The sequence below is a fragment of the Trematomus bernacchii genome, unplaced genomic scaffold (assembly GCF_902827165.1).
Source record: "Trematomus bernacchii unplaced genomic scaffold, fTreBer1.1, whole genome shotgun sequence".
Taxonomy (NCBI): domain Eukaryota; kingdom Metazoa; phylum Chordata; class Actinopteri; order Perciformes; family Nototheniidae; genus Trematomus; species Trematomus bernacchii.
In genome coordinates, this window is record NW_022987705.1 from 12,337,985 (window position 1) to 12,355,995 (window position 18,011).

General features: G+C 41.2%; 1 protein-coding gene across 5 annotated transcripts in view; it reads right to left on the reverse strand.

The window, feature by feature from the left end:
- The window catches only part of acsl6 (acyl-CoA synthetase long chain family member 6), a 35,779-nt gene that overhangs the window by 13,829 nt on the left and 3,939 nt on the right, over nucleotides 1–18,011 (reverse strand). For 3 of the 5 annotated variants that reach the window (XM_034140120.1, XM_034140119.1, XM_034140122.1), the window contains 6 exons: nucleotides 7,677–7,897; nucleotides 5,770–5,884; nucleotides 4,879–4,943; nucleotides 2,628–2,729; nucleotides 2,186–2,285; nucleotides 1,171–1,349 (listed from right to left, as the gene is read on the reverse strand). In XM_034140120.1, the coding sequence (XP_033996011.1) occupies nucleotides 1,171–1,349; nucleotides 2,186–2,285; nucleotides 2,628–2,729; nucleotides 4,879–4,943; nucleotides 5,770–5,884; nucleotides 7,677–7,880 (765 nt within the window). In that variant the 5' untranslated portion in view covers nucleotides 7,881–7,897. The other 2 variants (XM_034140124.1, XM_034140121.1) reach the window with 2 other exon arrangements.

Sequence of the window (18,011 nt, forward strand, 5' to 3'; positions counted from 1 at the left end):
CTAGTAAACCAGAAGAGGTGGGTGTCTACCACACTGGCACAGTTCATTTAAAGTTAATCATCACAGAAAAATGATGGTTATGTATGCCAAGCTTCCTGACAACTCAGTGTAATGTCATCATTGTTTATTTTATGAAAGCATGCCAAAGGGTTTTTCTTCGCTCACTCTTTGTCTATGTGATGTGTTGGCAGGAAAGAAAAAAAGAAAAACATTTGCAAGTATTTTATGCTTGTCTTTGTGACTGCTGTTAGCTGTTTGAACACTTTCGCCTGCATATTTGTTGTGATTGTGCTCTCCAAGCACTCACAGTTACAGGAATGAAAACAGCAGTCAAATTATTATAAATGAATCCACATAAGGCATAGTCGCATAACAACCCATGTCTATTGTTTTGTAACTTTTAGGAGTTGTTGTTTATGATACTGTGCATGTGAAATCCCCAGTTTTCAGATTCTGTAGAACGAGAGACTAACTGTAGAGATAAACAACTTTTTTTTGTATCTTATGCTGATCAAATCTCAACATCAGTTTGTTTTGACTGGCTGTTGAAGCTTGTGCTCCATTGAGATTCTGGATTTTTACCGGGAAAAAAAAGAAAAAAGCATTGCTTCATTATACCTTTAAATTTCAGATGAAATATAGGCCACACTCAAATCCGGCCTCTACACAATCCCACTATGTTTTAAGGTAAAAATCTTCTCCATTTTAACCCTGATGTTTATGAGTTACTTCGGTTTTGCAACAGTCCCTGTAAATATATAACACTTTACAATCAACAGACACGTTTACCATTTTCTAGACAAGACATATAAATCCTAAAAAACGATTTAACCTTAAATGTGTTAATGTTTGTAGGACAACATTAAATGTCTATCTAAGTTTGCATTTACAAGTAAATGTTTGCACAGATTTTGTTTGTTTGAAGCCTGTTCCGTGACGGACACAAAATGAGTGATGCCGATACATAATAATGACATTTCTGAAGATTGAAGATAAAAATGACATATTGCGTTGTGCTTAAATGAAACTAGAGTGCAGGAAACATATATATATATCTGATTAACACTAAAGGATGGAAAGTTGCATCAGAATATGCTAGGTTAAAACACTTAAATATCAGTCAAGTGAAGGTACCATTAAACTGTGCTGGTCCTACTGTACGTGTCATACCTCGACTTCCTGCATGGCCTGCACGTGGACGCCGCAGCTCTTTCCGTGTTCAATGAGGGCGGAGTCAAATTCATCCATCAGGATGATTCTTCGCAGGCCCGGAGTCTCCTTACGCTCCACGTTTTCCAGAAGCACCTGAGCTTTATCTACTTTGTCACAGATGACCGTTGAGATGTCAGCTGAAAGGACACAAGAATGTGTGAATGTTTCAAAACATTCATCTGCTACTTAGTAATATATATCTACTATCTAATATATATCATTCCAATAACTTGTATATAGACTCGTACTGCACTATTCCACATACTCACTTTATTTTAGAACTATTTTTCTTTTTGTATTACTTTTACTATCTGTATTATTATGTTGCATTGTTGGAGAAGCCTGTGACATAAGATTTTCAATGACATAATTACTCTGTAGCTATGTCAGTTTGACAATAAAGAACCTTGAACCTTGAACAAGCACACAAGCGCACGTGCACCCTTGTGTGAATATCAGCGGAAAAATAGACACAGATGTTGATTTGGTGTTCAGCGAAAATGTGTGGTCAGTTCAGCACAAATCAAATAAGAACTGTATGTAAGGTTAATAACTCAGCAGCCTGACTTGTCTGTTTGTGCAGTCTTCAGATCATTCCTTTTATTTATTTTTGAAACCATAATCCAGCAATGCAAAGACCTCTTCACACTGTACATTTTACATTTATATTCAATTTAATATTCCATTCCTTACACACTTAATGTATATATAATATCCTGCTTTTTATTTAGTTTACTGTAAATTTGTATTTCAACATGTATATTTTTTAATGCTATTTCATTTCTATTTGAGATGTTTACATTTTTAATTGTTTATTTATAGTCTTTTAATTTCTCTAATGTACAATGCTTATCTTATTAAGACTGTTTGTGATATCTAAAACTCAAAACTGAACAAGGCTAAAAGACATTTTAAAGATCCTGTGTGTGTGTGTTAGCATAGCTGCCAGCTAGCCTTCGTAATGTGTACTTACCCGTGTTAATGATGAACCGTATGGCGTCTGGGCCCAGTGTGTCATAAAGGGGAACCACCACCATGGAGTAGGTGTAGCATGCTAGCTCTGAGATGATCCACTAAAATCACACATAAACCGGGGTCAAAGGTCAGGAGTTAGAGTTCATTCACCTGTGAGATATCAGCAAACTTTCACTTACTTATTTATGTGACATGTTTATAGTCTCAAAACCTTTTCAAGACAGAAAAGGCTAATTAGTCAAAAACGATCTCCTCGGAAGATACTAACACAAGTGTTTTTGAGTGTGTGTTTGTTTGGGTTAGCTGTGTGATTGAAACCATCTGTAAAATGGTTTCGGAGCCAATAATTGACACAGTGAAGCAGAGAGATTGTGAGAATGCATTGAATGGATAGAGAGAGACAGAGACAGACAGATATCGAGACAAAAACTGAGAGTCACCTCTGGTCTGTTCTGGGCAAACACTCCTATGAACTGGTTTGGGTCAGGCTGGCAGCCCTGGTGCAGGAGGCCTGAACCCAGATACTCAGCGCGGGCTGTCACCTATAAAGAGGGAAGGCAGGACATCCGCTGATTAGACCAAGTGGCACAAAACAAATGCTGAGCCTGTCTTTCAGTCTTCATGAACACTTTTTTTAACTTCCTTCTGCTTTTCAATTTCTTGAAACATTGGCTTCTTACTTTCTTGGGTAACAGGAATTCTCCCTAGCATTTGGGCTTTGGTCTTTGTTTGGTTATATTTAGTAATCATGTTTCCAAATGAATGATTTTGTAAAAAAGGGAAATACATTTGGTTAGTATTCACCTCAGCATGGGGTTTATTTTATGTCATGCTCCAGCTAAAAAACACAATAACATTTCTGAACAAATCTAATTCCTCAGTTATTGTGAAAGACAGGTTGTATGTTACTGTGCTAGGGCAACAAATGAAGATGCAAAACAAGAATGTGCCCAGGCATATTTTTTTCCAACCTAGACTTGTCTGACTTTTCTGGAAATCATAATGATGATGAAATGATAATGTAATGAATGAACAGAAACACAACTTCCACCCACCACTACCTTGTTAAGTCACATGATGTCAATAAAACTGACGGTTGTGTAATTTAGGCTGGTGCCCCACGAGGACGCATACGAGAAAACGCATACACAAACGCAATCGCAATCGCAAAAAAGGCTTCCGTCCACACACAATAGACACCGGATAGTGTCTGTTCACACGAGACAGCTCCGTTTAGTTCCAACCGCCGGAAAAGCTGCAGTACATATGCCGAGCCTGTACGTGGCGCTGTAACTTCCTACACAAAAGCAGTGAAGAAGCATGGTTGTCATGGCTGCCCTTCTGTTTATTCTCCGCGGTGGGGGCCGAGGGAACCGGGCAGAGTTTTTCGCCGGTCAACGTGTGTTAAAGTTTAAATCTTCCGGACAAAATTATAAAAGTGCCGGTCAAAGGTCTTCTTTGTTATTTATTGAGCTTTAAAACAAATGAATAACGACTCTATATAATAACATAATAATAAAATACACGGAGCCTCTCTTTTTCCTCCCTCTCTTCTGACAGTGTCAGTGTCTGTCTCATGCAGCAGCTGATCCAGTAATGAGTGACCCGGCCGACAGTAAAAAATAAACATATTTATAACTAGTTTAGGTAGTTTGAGAGGTAGGCTAATTAAAATAGCTAAGGGTGATGATCTGACTTGAAGTGTGTGTTTTGCTCCCGCTGCATCACAGCGGGAGGAGCTGCGTGTCTCCGTCCTGTCAGATTAGACTTCACTCGCGTTTATGACCATATCGAGATAAAGATAAATAATCTGAATTCAGTGTGCAGTTTACTTTGACGCGGGGGTGAGCAGCAGAGGTGGGGAGAGCCGGGGCTATTGCGTCATCATTATCAGAAAATGATCGTATAGAGGCGATCACACGGAGCCGTATGACCCCCCAAGCGCTCCGTTCCCAGATCTATCCACCTTTGGACCCGTTATCGTTTGCGGGGTCCGTTTCTATCGTTTAGTTACGGCCTCGTGTGGCAAAAAGGGCTATACGCAAGAGAAATATGCGGATACAACCCGTTTTCGATTTCAAAATGAAATTCCCCTTAAATCATTTCCAAATTTCCATGACATTCACTATTTCAGCCTTGTGTTTGTTAGTATTTGCTTGAATCTAGTTTTGGTAAGAAGCCAATGTTTCATGATACTATTGTGAAGCCAGTGATTCAAGTTAACAATCTGATAAACTGACAGGTTTTAACTTTTTCTAATAACATCACTTACTTCCTATAAACCCACACTACAACATGTATTTAGTGTGGTTGGTGCAGACTGCAGTTCTTCATTGGACCATCATGGTGGTGCTATGCTTAGTTGCTAGGCAGATTTGGTGCAACAAAGCCTCTGTGCTACTCAGGTTGCAAACTACACCAAGTGTCGAATTACATAGTTACTAAAATGGATGGATGGCCGGAAGATAGCTCGTCAAATGTCATTACAAAGCTGATGATGATAGATAGGATTTTATAGAAAATGCTGTAGTTTTACCAATAGGAAAGACATTATGACTGCACATACAATTTAAAAACAGTAACCTACAGTATATTCAGCTTAATTACCACTATAAAAAGGCAACCTGGAAATCTCTTTTTTGAATTTACCTCACTCCTCATTGCACCTGTCATTGTTCAAATTGCACTAACCTCTTTGTAGGATATCCATTTGTAAGGCTGGTTAGGGAGCCGCGAGCCCAAACAAGGTCCATCACCTGTTGAACACACAGTGAAACATCAAAGGGGGTTCCCGAATTATAAGGTTTATATGATGTTAACTTTTTTCTAAACAAATCAATACATTTCAATAGGTATTACCAAACCACATAGCCACAAAACCAATGTTACTTATTGTTGGTGTGTGTGTTCACTCCCTAGTCAGACTGAAAAGGTATGACCGATCCTAAAGTCCTGAAGACATACCATGTAGCCCTTGTATGGATAAACATACAGAAAACTATCAACAAAATCTGTAGCATCTTCTGGCCTTATGAAGCTTAATTTGAGTATCAGTCTATTTGTGAGCTGTTTGCCCACAACTTTATTGTTTTGGTTTACTTTCAATGCTCTCATGGTGTAGTTTTCACCCAAAAACGTTTAGAATGGCACTGTACTCTACCTCCTTAACACCAAACAGCTGACAGTCATACTTTAGCAAATAGCTTGTGAACTCAATGGAGAATATAGCCACTAAAAAGCCAGGACTGAAAAACGTAATTTGTAGTAACGTGCTCTGTAAGCAAATGCTTTACTTATACTTCTGAGATGTGCTCTAGCTTTAGTAACTAACCATTCAATTCATTCGGCCACTATTTTACAACCTCAAATAGGAAGGAATATCTCTGCACTGGGAGTCAGTCACTTGGTCACTTTATACTCCCTGGTTGTGAGCCCTGGCGCTGTTACCCTTAGCAACGATGGTCATCACCTTGGCAACCAGCAACCAGAGGATTCATTTTACCTCAAGCATCAGAGTCATGATTTTGGGTTTTATCACACAACACAGTTGAGTGCTTATTTCCCCCCTAACATCCTACACACCAGATATGTGGAGGCCTCTCTGGAAGACTTCGTACATCGTCCTGGCGTCGTCATGGTAATGAGTAAGCAGCTTGGAGCTGTCGCCCAACATGGACCTGCGACCTCCATTTTCATGCTGCCGTAACCAGAGAGAGAGAGACAAAGAGACAGTATGACCCCATAAATCTTCACCGCACACTGTGTCAAAACTAAAAGCTAAATTTACCCAGGAAATCCCAAAAATATCAAATTCTCCATCATAGAGACCACGTTTACAAAACCCTAAGGGAGAGTAAGAAGAAAATAGTGTTCCTTGAACTCCGAATGATCTCTTTTGTCACCTCACAAATTGGTGCAGACAAAGTTGCTTCATATCATTTCCTGTGTCTCATAGGTGTGTTTTCGTTTCTCTCTGCATGCATGTGTGTGCTTGTCAGACACACAAAGTCAGGTTACCAAAAAAAACAAAACTCACAGTCACTAAAAACATTTCAAAGGAGTTTCTAATTTCCAACACATGCTGCCAGCCACACCTGAGAACATATAAATCACACTGTGGGTGGGTGTGTGTGTGTGTGTGTGTGTGTGTGTGTGTGTGTGTCTACAATTTGCAGAATAACCACTAGCATGTGGCCTGCTGATCAAAACTGATGTGTTTTGAGCCATCACATGCAAAGTAATCCATTTTATTATCAAAATCTCTCAAACAAACATGTATATATGTGAAATATCAGTTGTGTTGAACTTCAATAATGCCAGGATGTTTATTTGAGAGCAAAAAACGGATAGTAAGGCCCCGGCTCCACGGGAACGCATACGGCAAAATGCATCGGAGTAACGCAAACGCAACCGCAAAAAACCTTCCGCCCACACGCAATATACACCGGATTGTGTCAAGCTCCACGAGACGGCTCCGTTTACATCCAACCGCTGGAAAAGCTGCAGTACATATGCCGAGCCTGTACGTGGCGCTGTAACTTCCTCCACAAAAGCAGCAACTTCCTCCACAAAAGCAGCGAAGAAGAATGGTTGTCATGGCTGCACTTCTGTTTATTCTCCACGGTGGGGGCCGACGGAACCAGGCAGAGTTTTTCGCCGGTCAACGCGTGTTAAAGTTTAAATCTTCCGGACAAAATTATAAAAGTGCCGGTCAAAGGTCTTCATTGTTATTTATTGAGCTTTAAAACAAATGAATAACGACGATATAATGATATATAATCATAAAATACACGGAGCCTGTCTCTTTTTCCTCTCTTCTGACAGCGTCAGTGTCTGTCTCATGCAGCAGCTGATCCTGTAATGAGTGACCCGACAGTAAAAATAAACATATTTATAACTAGTTTAGGTAGTTTGAGAGGTAATTAAAATAGCTAAGGGTGATGATCTGACTTGAAGTGTGTGTTTTGCTCCCGCTGCATCACAGCGGGAGGAGCTGTGTGTCTCCGTCCTGTCAGATTAGACTTCACTCGCGTTTATGTCCATATCGAGATAAAGATAAATAATCTGAATTCAGTGTGCAGTGTACTTTTGCGGGGGTGAGCAGCAGAGGCGGGGAGAGGCGGGGCTATTGCGTCGTCATTATCAGAAACGGATGACCGTATAGGCGACCCCACGGCCCCGTTGGACCCCCCAGAGCGCTCCGTTCCCAGATCTATCCACCTTTGGACCCGTTGTCGTTTGCAGGGTCTGTTTCTACGTTTCCGTTACGGCGTCGTCGAGCTTAAAGGGCTATACGCATGAGAAATATGCGGATTCAACCCGTTTTCGTTCCCGTGGAGCCTAGGCCTAAGAGAACAAGAAGTAAGGTGCGAATGATCCACTTGCATGCAGATGAGTGTGAAACTTTCATGCATGTCGTCAGCATTTCTGCATATGACCCTATACTTACTTATGCATGCATCTATGAATACATTTGTGCTCCATCTTACCGGCACCTCCTCAGACTGGTGCTGCAGGTTGCAGGGGGCCTTGATGGGGCGGGGTCTGGTAGCCAACCAGTAGGCCAGCACGGCGGTCAGAGCGCCGATGCCCACCAGCGTGGAGGTCGGCAGAGTGCTGAAGAACTGTCCCAGCTCGGCTATCTCCGGTATCCTCAGGCCGCTCATTATCTCCTGGGCCTGCATCTTCTCCATCAGGGTGGAACTCAGCTCTGCGGGACACAGGAAACTCTTTGACTTATCATTTCTGTAAACATTTAGCCACTGTTTGTGTTTATGTACAGTAGTAGCCATGTTACGAGAGTGACTCTGAATACTAACTTCAGACACTGGCAAACATATTTTATGTGTGTTTGAAATACAATTGTTTTCTGATTAGATTACTTTTATGCATCTTGGTATGATCTAAAAAAAGATATTAAGCTAAATAAGGTGTGCCAGGGGAGGTATCCAAATAATGGCTTTGAGGTGTGTCAACCAAGGCTGTTGAAAAATAGAAATCCTCTGGAAATACGCAATCATTGTCTTTCCGGTGTCTGATTTCTGAATAATTTAAGATTGGCAAGCTGAAAATATACATAACTATGACAGTTTTACCAGTCTCCAATATGTCTGACATGCATATCTTTGCTACAGTAGTAAACTTTAACATGCAATAACGATAGTTTGTTGTCAGCATGTTGCATCGTGGAGGTCCAAAGAAGAGATATGTGATCCAGATGCAAATTGACCTTCCGATAGTTTTCTCAGGAGTATTTTACTTTGAGCTTGTCTTGTCTAATAACAGTGTTTTATGCGTTTGACCTCCACGCTCATCCACCCGGATCCTGTGACCTTAAACACATCATTTACGCTTCAAAAACGGTGAATCTCCGGGAGGCCCTCCCCCGCATTATTGCTCTTACTGTAAAAGCAGCTCAGAATACAGTAGCCTACAGCACTGAGAAGTGGTGGGACTAAAAAGCAGATAGAATACACACAAACGACAGGCACAGTGCTCATCAAGGCTCAGCCACACACGCACACGCACACACACACACACACACACACACACACACACACACACACACACACACACACACACACACACACACACACACACACACACACACACACACACACACACACACACACACACACACACGTTGTGAGATGAATTATTTATCTGAGGGGGAGGCTGTCTGCAGAGCTGACTAGAGGGTTTCCTTCCCTCCCGTGGGAAATGAGTCAGAGACAGCACCACCTGCCTGAACCAATGGCATCGAGGCACTGCTGCAGCTCACAGCCAATCAGAATCACTTCCTGTCTGCAAATACTCTCTCCATTGCAAACACATGCACAGAGCTGCAGCAACAACAGTGAGAATGATAGGTATAAATATGTGAGTCCTTGGGATATTGACTTCCTCATTTTCCTGTTATTTTGTGTAGACGTACTATTTTCCACACTTTACTGAAGGGAAGCTGCATCAGGTAGACCTGCAGTAGGTTAAAAGCAAGTTTCATGAAGCCACATGCATGACTTTTAAAACCGACCAAAGATAATTTTATAGGACCAGCTTTAGAGAGTGGACTAAAACTCTGAAGGTGATGTTTAAATGGTGATTTTAACCAGGAGTACAGTACAGTCAAGGTCACCTAAAGTAAAGTTTATGACTTAAATTGTATTTTAAATTGTTAACCTTATTAAGTTGTATTTTTCCACCACGAAACATAGAATAGAATTGGGAGGGATGAAACCCTCTTTTTTTAATGGTCACACATGCAGAGCACACAGCACACACAGTGACATTTGGCCTCTGCTTTTAACCCATCCTAGTACCAGGAGTCTAGTACTAGGAGCAGTGGGCAGCTATTGTACAGCGCTCGGGGAGCAATGGGAGTGAGGGGGGAAGGGGGGTGTCTGGTGCCTTGCTCCAGGGCACCACGGCAGGGCAGGAGGTGAACTGGGACCTCTCCAAGTAGCAGTCCACACTCCACATTTTAGGTCTGGTCGGGGACTTGAACCGGCAACCCTACAGCTCCCAGTCCAAGCCGCTACTTACTGAGCCACTGCCGGAAACATGTTGATAGGAACCCCTTTTGTCTCTCATCTCAGCCAATTCATGCCTTGAGCATAGCTTGATCTCTAAGTTTTGCTGAGGTTGTGCTTTTGACTAAAATGTTCCCTTTTGTCACATTTTTTCAGAGAGCTTCTTCCATTGGTCAGTGTACAGGAAACAGGCCTGTTCATTTTGACTATGCATGCCTGCCAATATCATTTGTTTTTGAAAGACTGGATTCAAGAGTGTAAAATCCTAAAATGAATACAAGTGAGAGCTCTCTACATTGGCAGAATTTAAACACTGGCTGAGAAATAATCAATTATTTTTTTTTTTGCTGGCTTCAAATTTCAAATACTGGAATCAGAAATATAAAAGATCCTTAAAATGTTGATTCTAGAGTTCAACTCCCATAAGGTTGATACAAGTTGCCCAATTCCCACAAGTGCAGTGGACATAACCACACTGAGTTTAAATAGAGTTAGAATTAAAAAATCCCCTCAGCCTCTGAAAACCCCTTAAAATCGCAGGTATTGCACCTAATGACATATATATTTAAAAGACCAGGGATAAAGAAACACAGAAACATTTAAAATAAAACTCTAAATTAGAACAGTAGCACCTCAAATTTGTAAGATATTTAACACTATTTGAAGTACTATGAAAAACAACTCTGCAAGGTGTGATGCATATAACACATTACGTGTGATTTCTTTGCACATAGGACAACAAATCAACATATGCTGTTTAGTGTTTGCATGAGGGTAGATTGAGAAGCTAATTCATCGTACTGTAGGTGAACAAAACATCAGGTCACACCATAAAGAAATGTGCACTTCCTGTACAGAACTACAAGTACATGCCAGTGTAGTGTAAAGTGTATGTTCATGGATCAGAGTTGTGAAACACTTGTGAAACATTTTCAGGAATCAAATCAACACTGATAAATATTGTAGATGTTATTTTCTGCCCGTGCTGTCAGTGGGTAGCACGTCATCAGTCACCTGTTAGTCATCTGTAAAACATCACAGACACATGACACACATACAGTAATACAGCTCGTCATTTCCACTGATTTGATTCAAGTCAGAAGCACAGTACCCTGAAGTGCTCTCTACAGTGAATTCCCTGATGCTGCTTTTCCCAAACTCTTTGGGCTCAAATCCTCTTAATTCACCGAAACTCAAGTTTCTGTTCAAAAAGAAACTACAACCACAATACGACATGACTCTTTAGTGTGTGTGAAACTAGTAATGTGCCTTTTCTAACACCGCAGCACTCTGCTTCTCTTTTTACTGCATTGATCTGATGTTTCCTCTTTTTCTGTTGTCCCCTCTCTTATTTGCAGTTCCAGTAATCTTGACATGGAATTAGAGCTGCTCAAGTGCTGGGAAATGTTGAGCACAATGTTAACAAATAAAAACCACTTGATTATGTTTCTGAACTGAACAACACTTTTTTGGCATGTGTATGGGTGTAGAAATATTCACAATGTCAAAGTTAATCGTGTGGTGAAATGTCCTCCTCTGTTGAGTACACAGACTGTCCCACCGTGCACAGCTGGACATAAACCTCAACTAGACTTAATTACTGTAAAGGCATGAAGATTTAGATTCAGGTGATTGGAATGGACTGAAACATATTTTTAGCATTTAAAAAGTAATCTTAGAAATGTAAAACATGGATAACGAAGTTATTATATCAAAAACATGTTATTATTTGTTATTTCTTTAAAGGAATAGTTTCATATTTGTGAAAAATAAACACTCTCCTAAGAATTAAATAATGCATTCATTATTGATTTTCAAGTTTCATACAGCTTCCTGTCCTTTTGTTTTATAAACTGACATTTTTGTCCATAAATGAATTTTCTAATTGGAATAAAAGGCTGTTTACCAGATGGAAAGCCTGCCTAAATGGTTCAGTTTTAGTTTTGATGTATTTTTGATTTTAAATACATGTTTGTCTTCATCTAAATAAGCTTTTAGGTTATTGGCCTCCCTTGCATATTCTCTTTTAAAGTACATTTTCTTTTGTGAATGTTATTTTTAGGCCCTGTTTATAATTTAAAGGAAAATATAGACCACGTTTCATATTCTAGAATAAATAGTTATCTATTCCATCTTTTTAGTGTCTTTGCCTCAAGCTTCACATATTTAGATTGCATCGCTTTGCACAGAACAAGTAGATCCCTGTCATACCCTCTGTTTCCCACTTTAAAGTACCAACATATCCTACATCTATTGTTCCATATTAGAGTACAGCTGATGTATCTGCGCACTTCTGACAGGAAGATCAATGAGAAAGCACCAGCCAGGCAGGCAGCACAACACACACGGACGAGATCATTTCCATGTCGGTTTCGTGCCCACAGGACAAGAGTAGCTGAACCGTGTCATAACAAAACAAACAAACATCCCTGCTATCGGACACTCTCGACATCAACCAAATCCATCATGTTTACTTCTTCTAGTCGAGAAACCTGTCCTACGAGTGTGGCTTTCCTAATGTGGACTCCATTGTAAATATTGGATGTACTGACTGGAAATGAATGCATATCATTTTAGATGAACACTTCTAGTGTGATTTTGAGGCTATTGTGATTCAGAGAAATATGTGGCAGGAATTTCCCCAGTGGAAGGTCCATAAATAAAGGTAATAATGTTCCAGTTGTACATTTCCCCGCTGTGGGACCAATAAAGGTTTTCTGATTCTGAGGATTTCTGGGTCAACTCTGCAGACACACCATTTACAAAAATGTCTGGCCACATGAGGATGTTATTTTTTTAGAGACAATGTCAAAGTAGTTACACCATTTTTGTATCTTTGTTCTGTTTTCCCACATTTGAAGAAAGGTCTCAGACAATAACTGCCACAGCACTGATGTTATTTGATAAGTTTGCTGATACTGACTTACCACAACAGGTTATTTACATATTTATATTCTTTGTTTGCTTGTTGGCCTGCATGCTTGGTTGATTTTGAAGCCAACATATTCTGTACATGCACAACAACTGTGCAAACTTTAAAAACAAGAAGGTTGCTAAGATGATGTTCATGTAACGTACCTCACTGCATGTGTTTGGCATTGTATTAAATGTCCATGAAGGCTTAAGGCCCTGACACACCAGGCAGTCACCAGAGAACTCGCCGACACCGACATCGACTGTTGCATCGGCGAGTTCTCCTGCGTCTTGGCCATGAGTCGCACTGGAACACACCGCAAAGACTTCAGCCGAGCACGTACGAACTGCGCATGCGTGAGTGGCAATAACTCTCCTTACCAGCAGGCGGCGGTAGTGTGTATTCGTCATTTAAAATAGGCAACAACCGGAAGACAGAGAAGAAGAACAGACTGATATAAACAAACAAATAGCATGTGCGTTCCATTTTCACTCTCGTCCATCGAAAACATGTTTTAGAATATAAAAATACATGAATGATGAAATGAGCACATAAAGTGCAGACATACTATAACATCACAGTTAATAGACCTGCATCTGATGATCGCAGTGTTCTGGCGGGTGTGTAGTTTATTGAGTCAGCAATGTAATAATGTATGTAATGTAATAATGGCCACTTCTTGCTAAATTTACATTTCCATGTGATGCTTTTATCCGAGGCGACTCACAATAGGTAAATGAACAGCAGTAGACAGTATCTCATTTAGACACTGTACTTAAGGACAATGTTGAGGTACTTGAGACTAATCCTGCAACTTTATACTGACAAATAAACCGATGAGATGAAAAACCGGACTTGACCAAACAAATCACGGAGCTCTCAGCAGAGGACAGCCGGGGACGCTCCCGCCGATATCAGAGATGTCCCTGCTATGTGTGGGAGGTAAGAGAGGACATTTAAGGGCTATGTTTGATGTCTTTAAGTATCACCTGCTGGTGTTTAGCTGCTGTCCTGTGCCTTCTTAAATCGTTTGTTTACGTCCCTCACTTCCGTTTCGCTTCTCATTTGCTAGCTGAACAGCTGATCAGAGTGGTTTCTTGGCCCGATAGCTTGTGTCCGACAAATGGCCGATTCAACATGTTGAATCAGCCATGTGTCGACCGTGAAAGGCCAAATAAGGCGTGTCACGGCCGAGGGTTCGGGACACACCAAATTGACTTTGGGCGACAGGGCACGCTTTGTCGCCAGACAACCGAAGGCGGCCGATATCGGCCTGGTGTGTCTGGGCCTTAAGAGGGGAAACATCAGTAAATAAAGACTAGCTCCACTCTCATTCCACTACACCACTGTGCATGGGATGTGGATTCAATCGACCTTACAGGAGTAAAAACTAATATTTTTGTTTAATTTTAACAAACCACAAACAACAAAAAAGAGTCAGATTGTAGAGTAAGTAATTTTTGTATTGGAATTTGACTGATGATATTTGTTGTGGTGTATTCTAGAAATCAAGTAACACATGTTATGTCTATGTTGGCCATCTCTGCAAGGCATTTGTGTAATTGCGAAACACATATTTTGGAAACATTTATAGGCTGCGGTTGGACAACATCAGGAAATGATCCAAATCTGCTGACTCGTTATTGAACACCCACTCCTGGCACCTGTTTGTGAAGAAACCCGTTTGTACTAGCAAGCATGCTAGCGCTCAACATCCTCCTGCCCTTAAATAGCCCGACAACAAGAGACTCACCGCATGCCAGAAACCTAATTGGCCTCCAGCAGAGGAGCAAACATCTGACTGTCATTGTTGCTCTCTATATTTGGAAAATTCCTGTTTGACTGCCAACAAAGACAACGGGCAGTTTTATTGTAGTATAACAGATGTGAGAAAAATACAGAGCAGGAAATGGTGCAAGCAGAATCTGACTTACAGTATAGTGATAGTGCCAACCCTGATGACTCAACTGTTCACTTCTGCTTCCTCCTCAAAAGTGATGCTAGACTGTAGTAATAGCATGGTTGAGCGCTGGGTGGGAGGAAGGAAAGGGTCTTAAAGAATCAATTGGACCTGGACTTTACACAGTGGCTGTGTCCCATCTCAGAGTCCTTTGAAGTTTATATCTCCAGACAGAAGCCACCACAACGACATGAAAAGTCAGATTTGAGTGGCTCCCCCTAGAAAAAGCAGTCATCAATTTGACCTTTTCCCTAATTTGAATGACCAGTAGTGGAATTGCATTCAGGCCTCTAAAGCCACATCTGTGTACGCAGCCTCTGAAGTCCAGCTTTCTGTCCTGTAGTGAAATAAATAACGCGCCCCAGGGACACACATGTACATGCAAGTATGGGTCTTCATCCCTGTAGGATTCTGCAGAGTTTGTTGATTCAGCTGGTGTGACAGAAGAACAACAGGTCAGCGACAACAATGACCTTTATCAGATTGTGAACTCAAAGACTGTTTCATTTATGCAATCACACAATAAACCAAATTGTCCGTTTAGCTTCATCCATGAATGTGTAGGTAGGTTTGGTGTCTTGCTCAATTAAGAGGTACTGCCTTTAACTACAATGTATGAGTTTGAGGATCAGTGTGCACAAAAGACATAGATAGCACTTGCAACATTTCAAACAAAAGGTTCAATAAAACCCTGGCCTTGACTGAAACATGAATTACATACACCTAGCAGCTGTATCCACTCACAAAAGAGCTGAAAGTTCTAGTGGCAATATTTTTGTAAGGGAATTTAGCTGACTTCATCCATGGTACATTTCCACAAATGGGTCATCCTCTGAATAGTCGCTCACCCGAGGATCTGTGAATGGCTGGAGTCACTTTATCAGTCCATTTGAACAACATGAGTAATGTTGATTATGAGACCTCAGTTGCAACTGTCCCTAGTTTAATGCAGCAGCTCCAAAGCTATACTTTGATGTCCCCTGAACGCTATGACACTTGCTCTTTCTCTGTTCTTTGGTGTTAGGGCTGCAGGGATGAGGGCTTGTGAATGGGCCAGCCAGACTTCCTGTGACCTCTGAGGCTTAAAGTGGAGGAAATGCAGCAGTGTGTTTTTAAGTCCCGCCTCATCGGCCCATCTGAGGCCCATCACCAATGATTAGAGTCCAGCGTGGGGAGATTACAGCCTATTAGCACAGAGGCAGTTGACCAGTAATAACCTCACTACCACACTCTATTTAAAGACATCCTGCAAGGCTTTCTCTTATTCTTGAAATGCTTATTTCATAGTATGCTCTGACAGGGTTTGCATTAATTACATTTGCTTCAATGCATTTCATCTTTCTTTTTGCTTTCAAACAAATGCCTAATCATGCTTGCACATCACGTTCTCTCTTGCTCACTACCTTTTAACAGCTCGTTCTTATCTCTTTCTGCCATTCTTCTGCATGGACCACCCTCCCCCTCAAAACACAACTTCCTCCTGTTACTGCTGCTGGAGTAATACAGTGTACTTCCTGTGCACGCTAAACAACCGTTTCCCCTCCTGAATTGATATGCAACACATAGATCATTGCAACAAGTATAGGCACATTTGGGAACGATACAAGCGGCAATGGAAAGGAGTACAATATATCAGGAAGGAATGATAAATATGAAATAGAAAATGCAGAACGTAAGTTTCAATAGACATCCAGAGCAAGCAAATGCAAAAAATAACGAAATAAAGAAATAAGGCAAAAGATCTACTGTATTGCAGAAGGGTTAAAGCAGCTGTGGTCAAGGCTGCGGCACTTACAAAGGCGTCGGAGGCAGCCAGGCAGCCGGTGAGGCGTGATGTGGGTCTTTGTCTGCGTGTGTGTGTCTGAATGTGGTGTGTTAAGGGCCCTCGGGAAGATATCTCATCACCCTGTGAAAACTGGTAATTACCTTCCTATTGCTACGGCCAGATTAAGCTGAGGCAAGAGGAAAGAGGAAGTCAGCTAGATGCGTGTTGGCCTAGTTTGGGCCTTGCTGGCCTCCGTATCACACCACCCTCAGCTCGGCAGACGCTGCACTCTCTCGACACACCCACTCACCCCTCCCTCCCTCCCTCCCTCCACCACTCTCTCTCTCTCTCTCTCTCCTCCCCCTACTTAATGCACAGTGCTCCTCCTATCCTTGACTAAACACATGCACACACTGGCATAGTGACACACAGGACATAGATACATGAGAAGGCTCATAGGCAAATAGACACTTCTGCTTACAGTTGATGCTTAAACGTTTAAACAAATTACACACAATGACACTCCTCCCACTATGATTTTACTATCAAAGTGAGCGCTAACACCTGTGAGTCTCGACCTTGGGGGTTAGGGCCCCTTATGGGCTGTAAGACAATTGTTCTTCAGGGTAACAATCTAAATTATGGGTGCAAGGCTAAGAAAAACATGTATTCCACTGTGCATATGCATCGCTTTATGGGGATAGTCAAGGAGACGGGGAACTATTACGGGCTAACAGTTCAACACATATCACATATATTTAAGAAATGTGCAACTGTTCTAGAAGAGGAATGAGCATGAGTTATATTCGGTGAATAAAAAACGTTTTTATGGTAAACCTGTCACTAATTGGAGCTTATATCTGAAAGGAGAAGGACGAGCAATACAATCCAATTATGGACAACATTGTACATTACTCAGAAGGGTGGTCCAAAATAGAACAACTACTTGTGCATGTGATAGGCAGACAGACTGTCAGCACTTTAGTCTCAGACATTACTGCCCAGCATCCCACAATATCTGGAAGAGGATGCATTGAATGCTGAAACAGCAATACACCACTCAGAGGGAAAGCTGCCATGAGGATCTGAGAGCACTAAAGCTGGCTGATATTGATTTCATCAGGACTGAGACTTTAAAAGAGTGTATATCTCAGACTAAATTCAGTACTTTGACATATGATTTAACTTGCATAGCAGCTAAAGGAATGTGTCATGCTGTGATACATCTCACTATATTTCCCTCACAAGTGCACAATGACTGGCATCAGCAGGAAACACTCCACAATGATTCAGTCTAATTGTGCAGTGTTTCTTTAATTTGCAGGTATTAGACATTTTCACAATCCTTTTGACACCCTCCCTCTGCTTGGGTACATTCTGGATACCATCCAAGAAGTTGTTTGAATGATAGAAAAGCAGCATTTAAAACGTATGGGTCACACTGGTACAAGTCATGTGGTGGGTGTGGTATTAAGCAGAATAACTTAAATACTAAAACACGATTGGTTGCTTTCTGCCAAAGGGTGGGACAACTCCACCGCCATCCTTTTAATCAAATATTGAGGTAGGAAAAAGAATAGGTTTACAAGCTGTGTGGGGCGGCACTAGATGCTGATTAAAATGAATTATTTATATTGAGGAGCAGCAGGATGTGCT